Raw genomic sequence first — 17,995 nt, 5'->3', positions numbered from 1 at the left:
CCTGCTCAGGCTTTAAAAAATTGTAAAAATCGCAAAAAAACGGCCGTTTTTTAAACTTAAAGCCCCGAGCAGGTACCCTTAAGCTCGTCAAAAATAAAAAATAAAAATATTTTGTTTAACAAACCTGTCCTTGGGCACCACATGAGCGACCACTCTTATCTGTACCAAAAGTTGACTGATTTTGACATAGGCTAATAACCAGTGATCACAGTGTGTATGTTTTTAGATATTTTTAAACCGGATACTCATCAACATTAGATAATCATTTTTAATCATTATTTTAACAAGGCAGATAAATTTTATGTCATGCTTTTTTATGAAAATGAGATTTACACAATAAAATAAGAAATTTGGTATTTACTAAGTGTTAGTTAGAAATAGCTGTATTCACCAAATTGAAGAGACGCGGGTAAGTAAGTACGAAATACATGTTTATGTGTGGGGCGGGGGGAGGGGGGATTTTAAATGGCGGAAATTCGAACATTTGCCAATGGATAATCATTAGAGAAAAAAGAAACCCTGAAAGGAGAGTGTACGGTATATAAAAAAAATCTAACCCAACTTATATTGGTAACTTACATCTAAATAAGATAAACTTAAGTGTGAAATCAATAGTAGGGAATTAATTTAAAACGGTAGAAGAATGTATTTTATGTATAACATTCCGAGAAAACATTGATTCTCAAAAAAATTCTCCGAGAGCATCGAATTCTCAGCTGGAAAGCATTAAATTCTTGGAGAACATTGAATTCTTGGAGAACATTGAATTCTTGGAGAACTTTGAATTCTTGGAGAACATTGAATTCTTGGAGAACATTGAATTCTTGGAGAACTTTGAATTATTGGAAAACATTGAATTCTCGAAAAACATTGAATTCTCAGAGCACATCGAAATCTCAGAGAACATTGAAATCTCAGAGAACATTGAATTCTTAGAGAACATTGAAATCTTAGAAAACATTGAATCCTCGGAGAACAATGAATTCTCAGAGAACATTGTATTCTCAGAGAACATTGAATTCTCAGAGAACATTGAATTCTCAGAGAACATTGAATTCTCAGAGAACATTGAATTCTCAGATAACATTGAATTCTCAGAGAACATTGAATTCTCAGATAACATTGAATTCTCAGAGAACATTGAATTCTCAGATAACATTGAATTCTCAGATATCATTGAATTCTCAGAGAACATTGAATTCTCAAATAACATTGAATTCTCAGATATCATTGAATTCTCAGAGAACATTGTATTCTCAGAGAACATTGAATTCTCAGAGAACATTGAATTCTCAGAGAACATTGAATTCTCAGATAACATTGAATTCTCAGATATCATTGAATTCTCAGATAACATTGAATTCTCAAATAACATTGAATTCTCAGATATCATTGAATTCTCAGATAACATTGAATTCTCAAATAAGATTAAAATCCTAGATAACATTAAAATCCTAGATAACATTGAATTCTAGGAGAACTTTGAATTATTGGAGAACATTGAAATCTCAGATAACGTTTAATTCTCGGAGAACAATCAAATCTTTGCGACTTAGGAAATATCAGAAAACAAAAAGTTGTTCAAGAGTAGGATGATGTAAATCTCAAAGCTCGAGCAAATTTCTGAGAAAAATAGAATTCTCGACTTGAGGAGGTCTCTAAAATTATGGGGAATGCTTTAAAAGAGCAAGAATTATTTTCCAAAAGTGAGAAATACTCAAAGAGCAAGATGGATTCAAAGAGCAAGGAATACTCTTCTTCTATAAAGAAGATAACTCGTAGCAATCCAAAGTCCAGCACCCCATAGATTCATAGCTAATAGCTCTCCGTGAGAACCTAGAAAATTAAGAGTATATTAAAATTGGGAAAAGTTAGAGATTCTAATTTCAAATTATATCCTGTTTTGCTTATATTTATCAGTTATGTGATTTATAATAATGCATTATCTGGAACCATGACACTTCTTTAATTGAAATAAAGATAATAAAATAAAATTTTGGTAATTGGTTATGGTGTCCTGGTATTCCTGTAAATGGTGTCCTGGTATACCTGTAAATGGTGTCCTGGTATACCTGTAAATGGTGTCCTGGTATACATGTAAATGGTGTCCTGGTATACCTGTGAATGGTCTCCTGGTATACCTGTCAATAGTGTCCTGGTATACCCATAAATGGTGTCATGGTATACTTGTAAATGGTGTCCTGATATAGCTGTAAATGGTGTCCTGATATACCTGTAAATGGTGTCCTGGTATACCTGTAAATGGTGTCCAGGTATACCAGTAAATGGTGCCCTGGTATGCCAGTAAATGGTGTCCTAGTATACCTGTAAATGGTGTCCTGGTATACCTCTAATTGGTGTCCTGGTATACCTGTAAATGGTGTCCTGGTTTACCTGTAATGGTGTCCTGGTATACCTGTAAATGGTGTCCTGATATACCTGTAAATGGTGTCCTGGTTTACCTGTAAATGGTTTCCTGGTTTACCTGTAATGGTGTCCTGGTATACCTGTAATTGTAAATGGTGTCCTGGTTTACCTGTAAATGGTGTCCTGGTATACCTGTAAATGGTGTCCTGGTATACCTGTAAATAGAGTCCTGGTATACCTATAAATGGTGTCCTGGTATACCTGTGAATGGTCTCCAAGACCAGGGCAGCATCCCTGAAACCATCTCATGCCCGATGTAGAGAAGGATAGAATTCATTCCTGGAAAATGGAAGGGACTAGCAGACCAGAACTTGAAAACATCTATCAGAAGATACCTAAATATGGCATTTTACTTTAAAGTTATGCATTTATTTGATGAGAAAATGTTTCCTTCACTGTTTAAGTATTTTTGAAGAAAAAAAATCAAATCAAATCAATACCTGAAAAAAACTAACCTAATCATGGGAAAAGAAATGAATAAACGAATCAAGGTCTAAACTCAAGGATTGAGAAGGATATTCAATATAAAATCAATTCATATTTTACATGGATTGCAAAATACATTTTCTTGACAGAAAAAAACAGAAATTTGTTTCCTGAATAGTTTGAACTGGAAAGGGAATAGATAAAATAAATAAAATCTTGATTAATCCCCTACATGAACGTGAGAAGGAAGAATGCCATAGATGCTGTCGCCAGAATAAAGGAGAGAGACCAGAGATTTTTGTTAATCGGAATTATACCCTCATTCTAAACAAAAAATCATTAGCTTAAAAGAGTTAAAACTTTATTTTAGTCATTAAAAACATGCAATTGCAGACTAGAAAATGGAATTTTTAAAATTTAAATTGTTTCAACAGGATTTCTATGTCTTTTAAAGAAGACAAATATTTATAAATTCCCTTGCAAAAAAATTCATCAAATAAAAAAATCGATTCTCAAAACGTAACCAACCAAATGGATGATTTTTAACGTCGACTTTGCGATCAAACTTAGTAATTATACATTATTAAAACGTTTCATACGTCTCAAATGAATCCTAAAAAATTCTCCACAACACTACATTCTCAGTTTACTACCACACATTGCCGGTCACTCCCTTTAATTACGAACATGGTAAACAGAATAGAAACAAACCTTAGAGAAGTTGCAAAGTAGACCAGAAATCAGGCCGGTCACCAGACTAAATAGCAGCCAACGCTTTACACGACTCTAAAGTATATTTAACATATATAAAAATATAAAAATGTATTCCGTAGGACTTTCTGTTTAAAGTACTGTGACTAGGTAATTTAGTGTAAGAATATGGATGGTATTGATATTTTTTAATGAAAAAAAATCGGTTTTTTTACTATTTTGAGATGTTGAAAAAAAAACTGTAGAAATTATTTTTTTCAAATTTTGTTTAGCTTATAACCTCCCCGACCACCCGTGAGTGTCCACAAAAAATTGCAGCCCAATCGGTCCAGCCGTTTGGCCGGCAATAGGCAACATATATATACGAATGAATTATTATATAGATAGATAATCATCTTTTAAAAAACCTTTACTAGAAACAAGCTAAGATTGTGATCCACGCTTGGTCAAAGATTTTTACAAGGTTTACACTGTCGGGTAAACCATTCATATGACGAGTAGACCACGCTGTAAATCATCAGTGCCGAGGGTAAAGCAACGTGTTCTTGGGGACAAAATTAATATCCATCCTGAACTATCTAGTTAACAGCAGATTTAATGGATTTGGTATTGGATGACCTATGGTCAGAGGTAGAGATTTTATCCGCGTAACCAAAAATTAAATTAACGATATGCTATAATCAAACAAATAGAAGTCAGATTCAGTGCTCGATCTCTAAATTTTATGAATTCTTCTGAAAAAACGGAAACTACTTGATCTGCTGATGGAAACCACAAAAGTTTTGGCCTCTGGATAAATACCTGCCATGTTGGATAAACAAGTAGAATACGACCAGCAGCTACACCAAGCCAAACCAGTACAACGGAGTTTAAGGTGCCCAGTAGACCCTGAGAGAAAGATATAAGAAAGTGTTGATTTCATTTCAGATGACTTTTTAATAACATGGTATCGTACATCTAATACTACGGGGTGTCCCAATAAACATGGGAATTCAGTGACGAATTCGATATCGTCTTTTTAAGTAATTCTTTGATTTAGTATAGTGATACCTACTGAGAAAGCTGTAATCCGTAGGATTTTCGTCTGCTATGTTTACAATTTGTTTATTTATGTTTTGACTGCATACAGTTGTACTTAAAACAAAAAGAAAAATTGCAGTATACAAACAGAGTAAACTTGTCCGTCTTCACTGTTCATCTTGCGGAGACATTATAGACACATCTTTAAAGCCATTTACAGTTTTCATAAATTAAACTCTAGCAGACATAATAAAATTATGGCTTTTGAAATTTGGTATTGCAACGCTAATTCATAACCAAGACGATATCGAAATCGTCACTGAATTCCCATGTTTATTGGGACACCCTGTACGAAATCATCCGCTATATTTAAACATTAGGAAAAACATCAATAAATACAAAAAAAACTTTAATGGTGGCAAGATATAAACTTCAGATAGATTAAAAATTTAGCCAGATACAGACCTAACCTAATTTTCATTCTGAAATCTTATTTTGAGACTCCAGCTGTATCATACGATAAGCAAAATAATATATTCCACAAAATAATAAAATAATGTAATGATAAAAACAACACAAAAAGTGTTAAGATCGGTTAAACCATCTCCTAACGATAGTTTAATCCATTAAGTGGATTTAAAGTTCCAAGCTCTGTAAACTTGAATAACCTCAGGATCATGAGGAGTAGAACCTCCGTAGATAGGAATTGAGGTTGGAGTCTGATAAATATGTTCTGCTCCGAATACAGATACATCCATCCACATAGCTGCTCCACCTTAAAGGAACAGAAGTCGTTTTTTTTCAAGTTTCCCTTAATTCAAAGATACTCTTTAGAACTATGACTTATAAAAAATATCCATGTTTTTCTCTTAATTTTAAAATACAGTTTATCTGGAAAACCAGAAAACCCACAAAATCCTGAACAGTGTTGATCATAAAACTGTTTAAAGGGTACAGTTGTAAATCCGGTATGCCCTCTTTAAATATAGCGGCACTTAAATAAACAAATAAGTAACTATCTAGGTAAGATCTAGGTAAGATCTAGGTAAGATCTAGGTAAGATCTAGATAAGATCTAAGTAAGATCGGTAAGATCTAGGTAAGATCTAGGTAAGATCTAGGTAAGATTCCCAATGTGGACTCCCCCGACCGAGCTATAACTACAGCTTCCTTAACAAATTATAAATTTGGGAAATATTTGCAAGAGAAACGTTTTGTTAGAAAGCTTTTGGGAGTGGATTGGTGGATTGGTCGTCAACCCCTAGTTGAACCTTTGTACCTAACCTGTGCAATTATAGTGGGTTCCATTCTCGGCCCTTCCACCAGGTCCCAGATATCCTGAAAAAAAGTGAAATAAAGAAATTTAAAAATTAAAATTTTTTTTAAAACAAAGATTTGACAGATTTCCCGTCATGATTCTGTGCATTTTTATTTAAAACTATTATATCATTCCTGATACAAGAAAACTTCTGCTCAATTTTATTTCAGTAATGAAGACGACAGTAACCTGTAGGGCAGCCGGGCACTGGCAGCAAAAATGTGACAGCGGCATGTGCACCCCCTGAACATTATCAAAAAATAAAAATAATGCATTCTGATAATTTTCACAATAAAACACGACAAAAGAAAACAAAAATTAGTCTAAAATTGAATTTTTAAGGGATTGTCGTCGTATTTTCAAGTTTTAACCGAACTTCAGAAAAAACATTATCTCTTTAATATTTTCTTCCTTTTATCTTAATACATAAATCGGGAAGTCACTTTGATAGTTGAAGGGCAGTCACTTTAATAATTGAAAATAATCAATTTTGAGATGAAAAAGCAGGAATCCTTCTTTCATTTATAACCATAAAAAGAAGTTATGGGCAACATTGTAAACACTTTGGTCTTGTCATTGTCACTTAAAATTCAGTGTACAGTAGTTCCTGTCAGATTAGTTCGATTAAGCTAAAAATGAGAATTTAGGATAGATCACCTATCAAAAAAGTTAGGAACCATTGAAAGCCGGCAGATGAAAAATCAAGCACACAACCAAACATTCCTGCATAAAAATAAGTTATAACTATAAATATAAGAAAGGACGGAAAGGAAGAGACTTTCATCACGATGTGAAACTCTTTAAATCTAAAAAACTGTAAATAACCGAATTGAGTTGTCTGCTTTGAATAAAGTTTGTAAATTGTATAACTAAATGATTTTGAAAAACAAAAGGAAATGTTCACTGGTGCAGGTTACCATGAATGTAAATTGTAAACAAACGACTGAATAAATGCCGTAACGTTGTCTCTGAACTCGCATCCTTTGTGTGTAACCCTGATTACCCAAATAAAATCATATTATACTTTACAGGATAGGATTGCTTTAAGAACAATAGAAATCAAACTCTCTCAGCTCAAGTATTACCATTAGGCCGGCTAATTGGATATCATTAGTATTTACTTTCTAGAAATTATAGGTGCACATGCAGTACCTATTTTTAACAATTATACGTGCACATGCAGTACCTATTTTTAACAATTATAGGTGCACGTGCAGTACCTATTTTTAACAATTATTCGTGCACGTGCAGTACCTATTTTTAACAATTATTCGTGCACGTGCAGTACCTATTTTTAACAATTATTCGTGCACGTGCAGTACCTATTTTTCCTCCTTTCCTTGCATAAAAACCTACCTCTGCCCTCTGTAGAAATGTATTCTCTGGGTAGGAAGAGTGCTTCTGGAATACCAACTAGAAGATAAGAAATACCAAACCTCTGGAGAACTCCTGGTATACGCAGCTTACTCAGATCATTCCGTCCACCTAGTATACAATCTCAGGTTAAACAAAGAACATCTTATTCATGCTGGAGCCTTAACAATTATCTTAATTAGACAATCAAAATATTCACTAAAACTGCCCCTAAACACAGTTCAAAATTAAGACTCTGGCATCAGCTAATCTTTAACCTGTTTGTATTGTTGGGAGATGGTTTTAAATTATCCCCATAAATACAGAAGTTAAGATATGATTGATTTCCGATAGAAAAAGTTTTGTAGCTGGGTATGCTTATGACCTTATGCTATAATGTTATTGACCTTATGTAATCTTGATTTTAATTTAGAAAAATGTAGTCCAAAAAAGTACCAAAAATTAAACATTCTACTCACCATCTGAATTGAGAATAAGGCCAAGGAATATCAATATAAAGGATCTAATGCAAACCTTCCGCACTATTCTAAAATAAAATATATCCATTTATGTATTGTATACAGTGTTGGTGGTTTGTTTGTTCTGATTCAATGTAAGTCGAAGCGGTCGAACCGATCAGGTTCACATTTTATATGGAATCTTACATGAGCCAGAGACAATTTAAAGCCGGTTAATGTTCAAACTATTACTCACAATTTTAGATTAAAAAAATACTAATAAACAAGGTAAGGTGCGAAATTGTATAATATTATTGTTTTATTATGTACTTAGGCAAAATGCTCGCGGTAAATGTAAATGTAAAAGCTTAAAATAATATGCCAGAGAGATAGCATGAAGAAAAAATATATCTAAACCCAACCGGTAACATTATCCTAGACCTGGACCTTTAGCTCCTTGGAGAAACCAAATAGATTCTAGTACAATAGATGGCAACGTAGAATTTGTACTCTCTCAGTACAGCTGTATTCTGACGTCAAAAGTGTCGACAGAGTTTGTGTCCGACAAAATTATTATTAGTGATAATGTTTGACTAAAGTGCTTATCTTACAGTAAAAAAGTGCAATTTTATGTTTACTTTAGTTTCTGTTTTTACACTTTTTTATTTAATCTTGGAAACTAATGTGAGAATTTCGTTTTTCTTGTTACTTGTTACTTGTGACGTCGTGTATAAATGGTTCATTTCTCTGTTGCCACTTGATAATTCATTTGGGAGACACTAACCTAAACCTAGACCTAGAGTTCCTTATCTGGGAGTTGGGACCAGGTTAAGATACTAACCTGAACCTATAGAGCCGTGCTCAGGCGAAGACACTTTTCCTAGCTGGATTAGGTTAAGATACTAACCTAAACCTAGACCTAGAGTTCCCTAAGCTGGGAGTTGGGATAAGGTTAAGATACTAACCTGAATCTCTAGAGCCGTGCTCAGGTGAAGAAACTTATCCTAGCTGGATTAGGTTAAGATACTAACCTAAACCTAGACCTAGAGTTCCTTATCTGGGAGTTGGAACCAGGTTAAGATACTAACCTGAACCTCTAGAGCCGTGCTCAGGTGAAGACACTTATCCTAAGTTGGATTAGGTTAAGATACTAACCTAAACCTAGACCTAGAGTTCCTTATCTGGGAGTTGGAACTAGGTTAAGATACTAACCTGAACCTCTAGAGCCGTGCTCAGGTGAAGACACTTATCCTAAGCTGGATTAGGTTAAGATACTAACCTAAACCTAGACCTAGAGTTCCTAAGCTGTGACTGGGTTGAGATTACAAGGCTGACCCCCATAATCCAGATAAACCAAGGGAAAACAAGATCTGCCACAGTTAACCCTAAATGCAGAAAAAGTCAAGTACAAGAAGCTCCCCTTTTATTTTCAAACAGAAGATAATTTGGTTTGAATTGTTACTTCCAAAAAAAGCACTTTTCACCAAAAAGTGCTTTAGACTAAGAATTTAAGTTCACCTTATGTTCAATTCAAAATGCATACTTTAAAATGTTTCTGATTTTCGATAACGGAGATATCTTAATTTTTCTGACTGAAAATTTACTGCCGTTAAAAAATCTCTTGTGTACAATGTACAGAGCAAACTGTACACGCCGTGCAATTGACGTAATATTTTTCTCGACCGCACCAAATTTTAAGTTAAACAAATAAGATCCGCTTTCCTTTATCATACAAAAGTTTAAAGGATACAGTTGTGAATCGAACATGCCAGTTTACGAATTAAGGGTTACTTAAAATTACGAATAGAATCTACAGTCCCCTTGAAGTACATGAAAATAAAAATTACATAAATGTTTTCTTATGATAACAGTCTAGGATATCTTTATTATAAATTGCGTGATAAACCTACCGTTCCATGGTGAATGATTGAAGAAATAGTAACTCCCACCGCCATAGTTTACAAAGATCATCACAGAGATTGCAATTCCACGGAACGCATCCAAAGATCTAAGGCAAATGTATTATTATTCTATAAAAAGATGAGATACGATAAGATAAGCATCCCCCCCCCCGTCTAAAAAGGGCAAGGTTCGTTGGTGTTAAACGTTTATTAGATACTTCCTTAATTTAGATAATTTCCTTAATTCATTTGCCCTAAATATATATTTCCAAAATGGCGCTAACAAATGTCAATTTCGGGCATTTTAACCCTATTCCCGCTGGGGGGGGGTCAATTTGACCCCCCCTGTAGTTTTTTTTACATAACTCAAAAAGTATTGGTCTGAGGCTGTTGAAATTTTCTGACTTTTCTTACATACCCAAAGCCCTCCCTTTAGGCCTAAAACCGGGCTTTAATACTAACTGCCTGAGTCTTCAGACACACTGCCTGAATGACTGCTTTTGCCTGTAGCAAACTAAATCTTTGTTTTGACCCACTTTCACTTGTCAGATTTTGATAAAATTTAGCTTTTTGGAAAGCCTATGACATAAGGAAACGGATTGCACAAGTTTTGCGAAAAAAAAATTGCAAATTTTTTGCAAACAACCTGTCAAAGGAAATTTGCACATTTTTAGTTTTTCTTGATTAAAAATCAGGTTATTTAAAATTTTGCAACATTTTTTTCATATTTGAAATGGCATGGTCAGGGGCTTTTCAAAAATGTATAATTTGTCATTTTTTGGACAAATTTTTTTTGCAAACATTTTTACTATAAAACTGGATTTTGCGATAAAAAATTCAATTTTCGCAAATTTGCGAATTTTTTTGCAGATTCTAAAAGTAGAGCACAAGAGCTTTCTAATGATGTATCATTTGTCATATTTGGACATAAAACACGGGATTTAGAGGGGGGGGGTCAAATTGACCCCCCCCCCAGCGTATCCTGGTTTTTAAGTACCCCAGCGGGGATAGGGTTAAACAGTTAAAACCTTGAGCTTTCTGAAAGCCGAGAAATGGAACCGGGGACGTATGAGGTTTGGTAGAATACAATTTCAGAAATAGCTAATTATAATAATAATAATCAAATTATAATAGAAAGAACAAACGAAGACGACATTTTTTTCCCTCCAGTTTTCTCTTAACTCCTGTTTTTTTTTTAACATCATGCTCTCTTAACCAAACTTGGAAATAAACGAAGAAAAATTGTTTTATATTTCATATAATAAATATCATCCTCAGTTCTGCAAAAAATCACTGAATAAAATGCCTTTGGGAGATTTTATTCAAAAAGGCTTAAGTTCTAAGAATAAAAGTTTGGATAAAGATTGAATATTACCTTAATCTTCTAGAGCGCTTGATTTCCACCTCCGAGTCCTCCAGGAGGTTTGTTGTATCAGCAAACTAGATAAAAATATGAACTTATCAGACAAGATAAAATTATCAAAGTTGAAAAATGAATGATAAAATTTGATGAAAATGCTAAGACTTTCCTTTCAGAAAAAATTTAAGATTTACTGATTTCTTAACCTTAACTGTCCAGTATCTACCTGAGAAGCAAGATCATTATGAACCTCAGTTCTAAGGCATAACCATACCAGAAACCTTCTAAACAAAATAAGATCAAACCGGAAACCTCTTTAACAAAACCAAATCAATCCATGGAATCATTCTTAACTAAACTAGAAACCTTTTAAGCAAAATCATATCAAACGTTCTAAACAAAACCAGATATAACTAGAAACATTCTAAACACAACTAAATCAAACTAGAAACATTCTAAAATAAACCAGATCAAACTTATAGAAACATGTTGAATAAACCAGATCAAACTTCCTTTTATTGAAAAAGCCAGATCAAACTGAAAACATTCTAAGCAAAATCATATCAAAACAGAAACCTTTTTTTAACAAAACCAGATCAAACCGGAAACATTTTAAATAATACCAGATCAAACCAGAAAACTTCTGAACAAAATCATATCAAACCAGAAACATTCTAAACAAACCCAGATCAAACCAGAAATATTCTAAACAAACCCAGATCAAACCAGAAATATTCTAAACAAAACCAGATCAAACCAGAAACATTCTAAACAAACCCAGATCAGACCAGAAACATTCTAAACAAACCCAGATCAGACCAGAAACATTCTAAACAAACCCAGATCCGACCAGAAACGTTCTAACCAGATCAAACCAGTAACATTCTAAACAAAACCAGATCAAACCAGAAACATTCTAAACAAAACCAGATTAAACCAGAAACATTCTAAACAAAACCAGATCAAACCAGAAACATTCTAAACAAACCCAGATCAAACCAGAAACATTCTAAAAAAAACCAGATCAAACCAGTAACACTCTAAACAAAACCAAATCAAACCAGAAACATTCTAAACAAAACCAGATCGAACCAGAAACATTCTAAACAAAACCAAATCAAACCAGAAACATTCTGAACAAATCCAGAAACATTCTGAACAAAACCCTTCAAAATAAAATCAACTACTTTCTGTAAACTCTGACAATGTCTAAAACCCTTCTAATCACAACCAAAGTCCAAACCCTACCCAAAAACTCTGTCTGGAAATATCCAAATAAACTATATACAATTTGATGACATTAAGACATTATTAGCATAACAGAAATTATTTAACGCGTTTTAAATCAAGATTGGAAAAATGGTAAATTTCACAACCTTATTTGTTATATTGTATAAAATATAATCTTGATAGTATTATTTACCTGAATGCTGATGTTTTGTATATAGCCTGGTAGGTCAACCTCAGCCCAGCTAGAAGGCACAATACAAACCCCGCCCAAAATAAGGGAATGTATGCATTCACAGGTTTCTCCTAATAAGTCCCAGTTATAATTACTTTTTCTTGGTAGAACAATTTGAGGTCTTTCAGAAGAAGGGTTAAACGACATTAATAATCAAATTTATAATTTTTTGTATGTATGTCTAGAATTAAATAAAAAAATTCAAACAAATACTCTATAGTAGGTATTTAATATTTATTTAAAATTAGAACTTACGCAATATGTTCTTGATTTTTAAAGTATCTATCACCAATTCTGCTTACTTACCTCTAAAACAATGGAGCAGTCGTGTAATGAGAAATTATAGAATCCGTACTGCCCAAATTTGAACTCTGTACTGCATTGTGTAGTTCCTGTGTGGTCATGTACTTCTAGAATACAAACAACACATAAGGTTTAGGTTTGACAGCAGGGTTAGAGAACAGATTTGGTTTGTACCTAAAACGAAACAGAAACTATCCTTCTGTAAACACAACAAAACGATTAAATTATAATCGGATAGTTGTTTAAAATTATTGATTCCTGAGCAATCTAAATACGCTACAATTGCTAAAAATACATAAAGCAAAAGTAAGTTAATACAATGTGAACTTCAAAATAAAAAAAAGAATTGGTAAAAATGTGTTTGAACTTTCTTGAAAAACCCTTGATAGTTGAAAACCCCAAATTTTATTATTGACCTAAAAAAGTAGAATATCTGGTGTTGACTTGAAATGAGTTGAACGCAGTTACATCATTACCACTATCCGAACTATTCCAAGCTACACTCAGAGAACAAGAGTAACACTCAGACACCTAGAGAAAAATATGGCTGAGATGTTTTTAGTAACAATTGGCATATGAGGGATGAAACAAAAAAATTGTCATAAGTGAAGTATTCATAAATGTTCCAGAATTAAATATTTGAAATTGGAACCACTCACATAAAGGAAAAGGTAGGATAAATGATTAAGATAAGGAGTAGGAGGGCAGGGCTCCGAGAATCCAAAAGTTATTTAACAATTTAAAAAGGGAATACAGCAATACTATTAATATAGGTAAACACAATTTTGTAATAATCTTCAGTGAAAAAAACGTTTAAAAAATACGTTTTTTTTAAATGTATTGTTTTCGTTACCCTGGATAGAATAGAGTATGTTTGTAAAGGGTGTCCACCGTTGACCAGAATACAGGCATTATCTATCTGTATCTTTCCAAGCGCTGGGACTTTACCGCCACCAGTCCCACATAGGTAACTAGATAGGTAACTAGATACAGTCATCGTCAAAATAAAGTTGGACAACTTAAAACCTGATCTTAATCTATTTATTATCAATTAGGACAATTATAATGCTTTCACATGTAATTTTTGATGCTTTGTGTAACCTTACATATTAACCTAAATCTCTATAACATCATTAAGCTGTAGGAAAGCATCAAAAATGTTCCTTTTTGAAAATACTAAAGCATCAAAACTGTCACTTTAAGATATAATGGCCACAGAATCCAGATTAAGTAACTTTAAGACACATTCTAAGTCCCAAATATAACTCAAACCCATGTCTAAGTTATGGTAAGACATATTTCAATTCACAGTTCTAAGTCACGGTTACATCAACGTCATACTTTTGAGACCAAATTATGTTAAAAACACTATCTAACTCTTTAGACAAAACTTTTCCTAAGTCATGTTTTGTAAGGCTTAATTATGTATAACACACATTTTCAGTCACAAGCAAAATTCACAAATATGTCTGAGCCTGTTTTTGGAGAGAAAATTATGACTAAGACACTTTCTAAGTCTCAAATTAGAAGTCACAATGTTTGTTGCTTAGTCAAAAAGAATGACAAAGTAAGCATTCCATATCAATGTTTTTCTGTTAAGAGTCAGATTTAAATTTCCCTTAATATTTTAAGTGTAGTACAGCCTTAAAAAAGTGACTTAGAGTCCATTAACTTCTAATTTGAGGCCATTAACTATTTGCTATTTCAAGTAAACTGTTAAGAAGTTTGGCAATTTGGATATCCTAAGTCATTCTGTCCCAAAAAGTATGGAGGGGGGGGGGGTTTAATGCATCTTCTTTCTCTCTTGCCAAAACTTGCCCTTTCTAGGGTTTGTTCTAAAAAGCATCAAAAATGATTTTTGACCAGAAAAATGAAGGATTTCTTTCATCTTGTTTTTCAACCGAATGAGGAAATATTTGTGGTGTTAAATCCATCCGAAAAGGACAAGGCAAAGCAATGCTTCCTCATTAAGTCAAAATTTGACTGGAACGTTAATATTTTCTCAAAAAAGAGCGAGTAAGGCATCAAATTTGATTGCTTGTTGCTTTTGATGCTTTCAAATGTTGATTTTGATGCTTTCAAATTACATTTTGATGCTTTCAAATTACATTTTGATGCTTTACTACATCCAAAGTGTTGAAATTAAAAGACTCATTTATTTAGGCTTACTGCGTTTAAAATATACTACTAATTTTGTTTAGACCCTTAAATGTTTGCTTCGTTTAATTTAGTTTAAAGGTTAATACGTTGTAAAGGTTATTTGTAAAAAACGAGTAGAGTTTTGTATTAAAAAAAAATGTTGTCCAACCTTCTATTGAGATCATCCATTTTCAGTCTAACATCCTCTGTTTCAAAGAAGTACAAGAGAATCCACTTACAAACCAGTTTTCCTTGTACTGACAGTACACTAATCCAGGAGCATATCTGGTCCCAACATATAACAAGGTACTCCTACGAAATACATGGTTTATATCCGGTAAGCGAACTAGGTAAAAGGGAATAATCTATCTCTTTTCAAATATTTCTGTTACTGTTCTTTATGAAAAGTTAAATTTAAATTAAATATCAAGGAAAAAAATATTATATTTTCTACTAAAAATATTAAATTACTACAAAATCTACTAGTCTCTATCTACACAAGCTATTTAAAAGAAAAACTAGGAAACGTTATTAATTGATAAAATAATAAACAAGCTTGGTAAATGGAAACCCAGATTTAACAGGAAAGTGTACTTTCCCTAAAATAATGAACCCACTGAACTTAGAATCTTAAACCCAGATAAGAACATTTCTATGGTTCTTTCAAATTCCCCAATCAAAATTTGAGGCAAATCGGTCAAACGGTTCATAGTTATGATTGGACATAAAAACACAAACAGAGATTACTACTTTATATATATATATATTTAGATAAACTGAATAGTTAATACTGTTTCACTATGTAAGAGAGAAAATCAACTGATAAATAAAATTAATATATTTATCATATACAAGGTTTAACTATCAACACTATCAAAACACTAGATTAACCTAGCAACACATCTTTTTATAAACAAAAATCAAAATGGAAAATAGTTGGAATCTGAAAAAAAATGTTTTTTTTTGGTTTAAGTTGATTGAAAATACAGAACAAATTTTTTCAGGTTTTCTCTATTAAATACAAGAATGGGAAAAACTTTAAAAAGCACACAAAAAAGACCTTAATATGGACATAAAAGGAAGCTATATTCTTGTTAAAACAAATTCGAAATATAAGGAAGACGATTTTTCCGACTCAAATGCCGACGTTAATTCTCTAAATGTGTGTGTACACAGGAAGCAAGCACACCACATGTGTCAAATCCCCGCTCACCTTAGCTCCCGCTTAAAGCCTGCCGTCAAGATTGATGATCTGCATCACCATCATGAAGCTCTACAAACACCTTCTAACTGATATTCGTCTATAGTTTCTTTATTAATTTCTAAACCAATCAATTTAAGCCCCACTTGGGAAAATATTTCATAACCTTTTGTTTTAATAAATAAAGATTAGAAATACCGTTAGATCTCTTTTATTTTATCGTATTGACTTTTTTAAAGTCAACAATTCTATATGGTAAATACAGTGGGACCCATATAACTGTGGAATAAGAGGACGACTGTTAGACTCAAGATATGTTTTCAAAATAATTAGTCCAAGAACATGGAAAACAGGAAATGTGTAGCGTACAACGGCTTCAAATAAGATGGCTTTAATGTGGTCTTCCTAGTTCAGTTTTATGTAAGTTAAATGGTCCTAGAAATGATAAAATACTTACGTAAAATGAGGAAATAACTAGTTTTCTAGTGTCTACTAGCTTCAAAGTATCCCAGCTGAAGTAAAGACAGACTCTACTTAGGATTCCGATAATTATTATCAAATCTGAAAATTTTAAAATAAAATTGCTTTATACTTAAAAATATTTTTCTTAAAATTTTCTTAAATAAAATTCTGATAGAGAGTTTAAAGCTTCGAAATACAAAAACTTGATTCTCTTCTACATTGCTAAGTTAGGAAAGCTGTCTTAAATTACTGCTCGTTTTGTGGGTGGGAGTTTAACTTTTAATACCACAATATAAAACAAGATTAAATAAAACGAAACATTAAACTAAACATTTGAATTTTTCAATATACTTTTAAATCTGTTTGATCCATACCAATATTAAAACTGTAAAACAATTTGTTCTAAAACAAATAATTTTTAAAAATTAATCTAACTAGTATATCTTAAGTCTCATTAAGAAATGATTCATTCTAAGAAAAATTGCGATTTCTTTCAGGAAACTATGAAAACATAATTTGGGTTAGATATAAAAACAAGGCTTTTCAAGGGTGCTTCCCGCCCATCTTCTCTTTCAATTATGAACATTTTCTCTTTGTATAAATTGTAAAACAAAAACAAAAAGTTTAAGGATTTTCTAAAAACTTCGTGGATTTTCAAAATTTAATGGAAATAGAATTTGGGCCCGATCGGTTTAGCCGTTTTTTGGATACAAACAGACAAGCAAAGTATATATACAGAGAAGATGCGACTAGTTTCAAATTTTCTTCAAATGATAGCATTAATATTTAATGTTGAGCAGAGAATTGTTATTATCGAAATGTTGGCCTTATTGTAGAAGTAATATACGAAATACAATACACAGATTACTCCAGGAAATACGGCTTCAACCTTCAGGGGGAGGTAAAATTATTCTAAAATGCCTTTTTCTGTAATTTTTTTTTAATAAATCAGAACATCATCCACAAAATAATCAGATCTGTTACACAAATTTAGAAAAGTAAGTTAAAGTTTACTGAATGAAACCCTACTGGAGAACACACTGACTGGAATTCCGAAACCCCAATTCTGTGTAATTATATCTTAGTAATCTTATTTGTATTTTTTTGAAGGATAAATATGAGAAGTAACCCCCCACCCCCACCATCCTCTTTAAGGAAAGGATATTTTATGTACGAGTCATCACAAGGATAGAATATTAAGAGATTAGGAAGATTTTTTTCCCCTTTTTTCAAATTATCTTTTTTTATATTTTATACCATAGTGAATATTCTGAAATATCCAATTTTTGAATAAACCTAATTATGATGTTGTCATCTATACAATGTCCCAGCACCATAAATGTGAATTGATTAAGATACCTAGTTTAGTAATATGGGTGGTCCACTCCAAAATATTCATTTCTTCATCTCCATTTTATTAAATCTGGAATTACAACATTACATCAAATATTTTTA

The 17,995-nt window shown here is 32.6% G+C and overlaps 1 protein-coding gene across 1 annotated transcript; it reads right to left on the bottom strand.

Annotated features, from left to right (window-relative positions):
• Positions 1 to 1,511: 1,511 nt before the first annotated feature.
• On the bottom strand, positions 1,512 to 17,969 carry LOC111709167 (heparan-alpha-glucosaminide N-acetyltransferase). The gene is made up of 22 exons (XM_023482778.1): positions 17,900 to 17,969; positions 16,536 to 16,639; positions 15,047 to 15,189; positions 13,592 to 13,709; positions 13,155 to 13,269; positions 12,742 to 12,845; positions 12,397 to 12,506; positions 11,200 to 11,257; positions 10,989 to 11,053; positions 9,623 to 9,720; positions 8,992 to 9,097; positions 7,734 to 7,801; positions 7,258 to 7,386; positions 6,559 to 6,624; positions 6,091 to 6,144; positions 5,868 to 5,921; positions 5,253 to 5,359; positions 4,366 to 4,452; positions 3,565 to 3,639; positions 3,086 to 3,177; positions 2,629 to 2,762; positions 1,512 to 1,836 (listed from the first exon to the last, which is right to left on the bottom strand). Exons 1-22 carry the CDS (start codon positions 17,937 to 17,939, stop codon positions 1,736 to 1,738), a joined length of 2,028 nt encoding a protein of 675 aa, XP_023338546.1. The 5' UTR covers positions 17,940 to 17,969; the 3' UTR covers positions 1,512 to 1,735.
• Between the last annotated feature and the right edge of the window lie 26 nt (positions 17,970 to 17,995).

Source organism: Eurytemora carolleeae, unplaced genomic scaffold, assembly GCF_000591075.1.
Source record: "Eurytemora carolleeae unplaced genomic scaffold, Eaff_2.0 scaffold42, whole genome shotgun sequence".
Classification (NCBI taxonomy): domain Eukaryota; kingdom Metazoa; phylum Arthropoda; class Copepoda; order Calanoida; family Temoridae; genus Eurytemora; species Eurytemora carolleeae.
The sequence above is the reverse complement of the archived record's forward strand: the minus strand, read 5'-3'. Positions and strand labels throughout refer to the sequence as shown.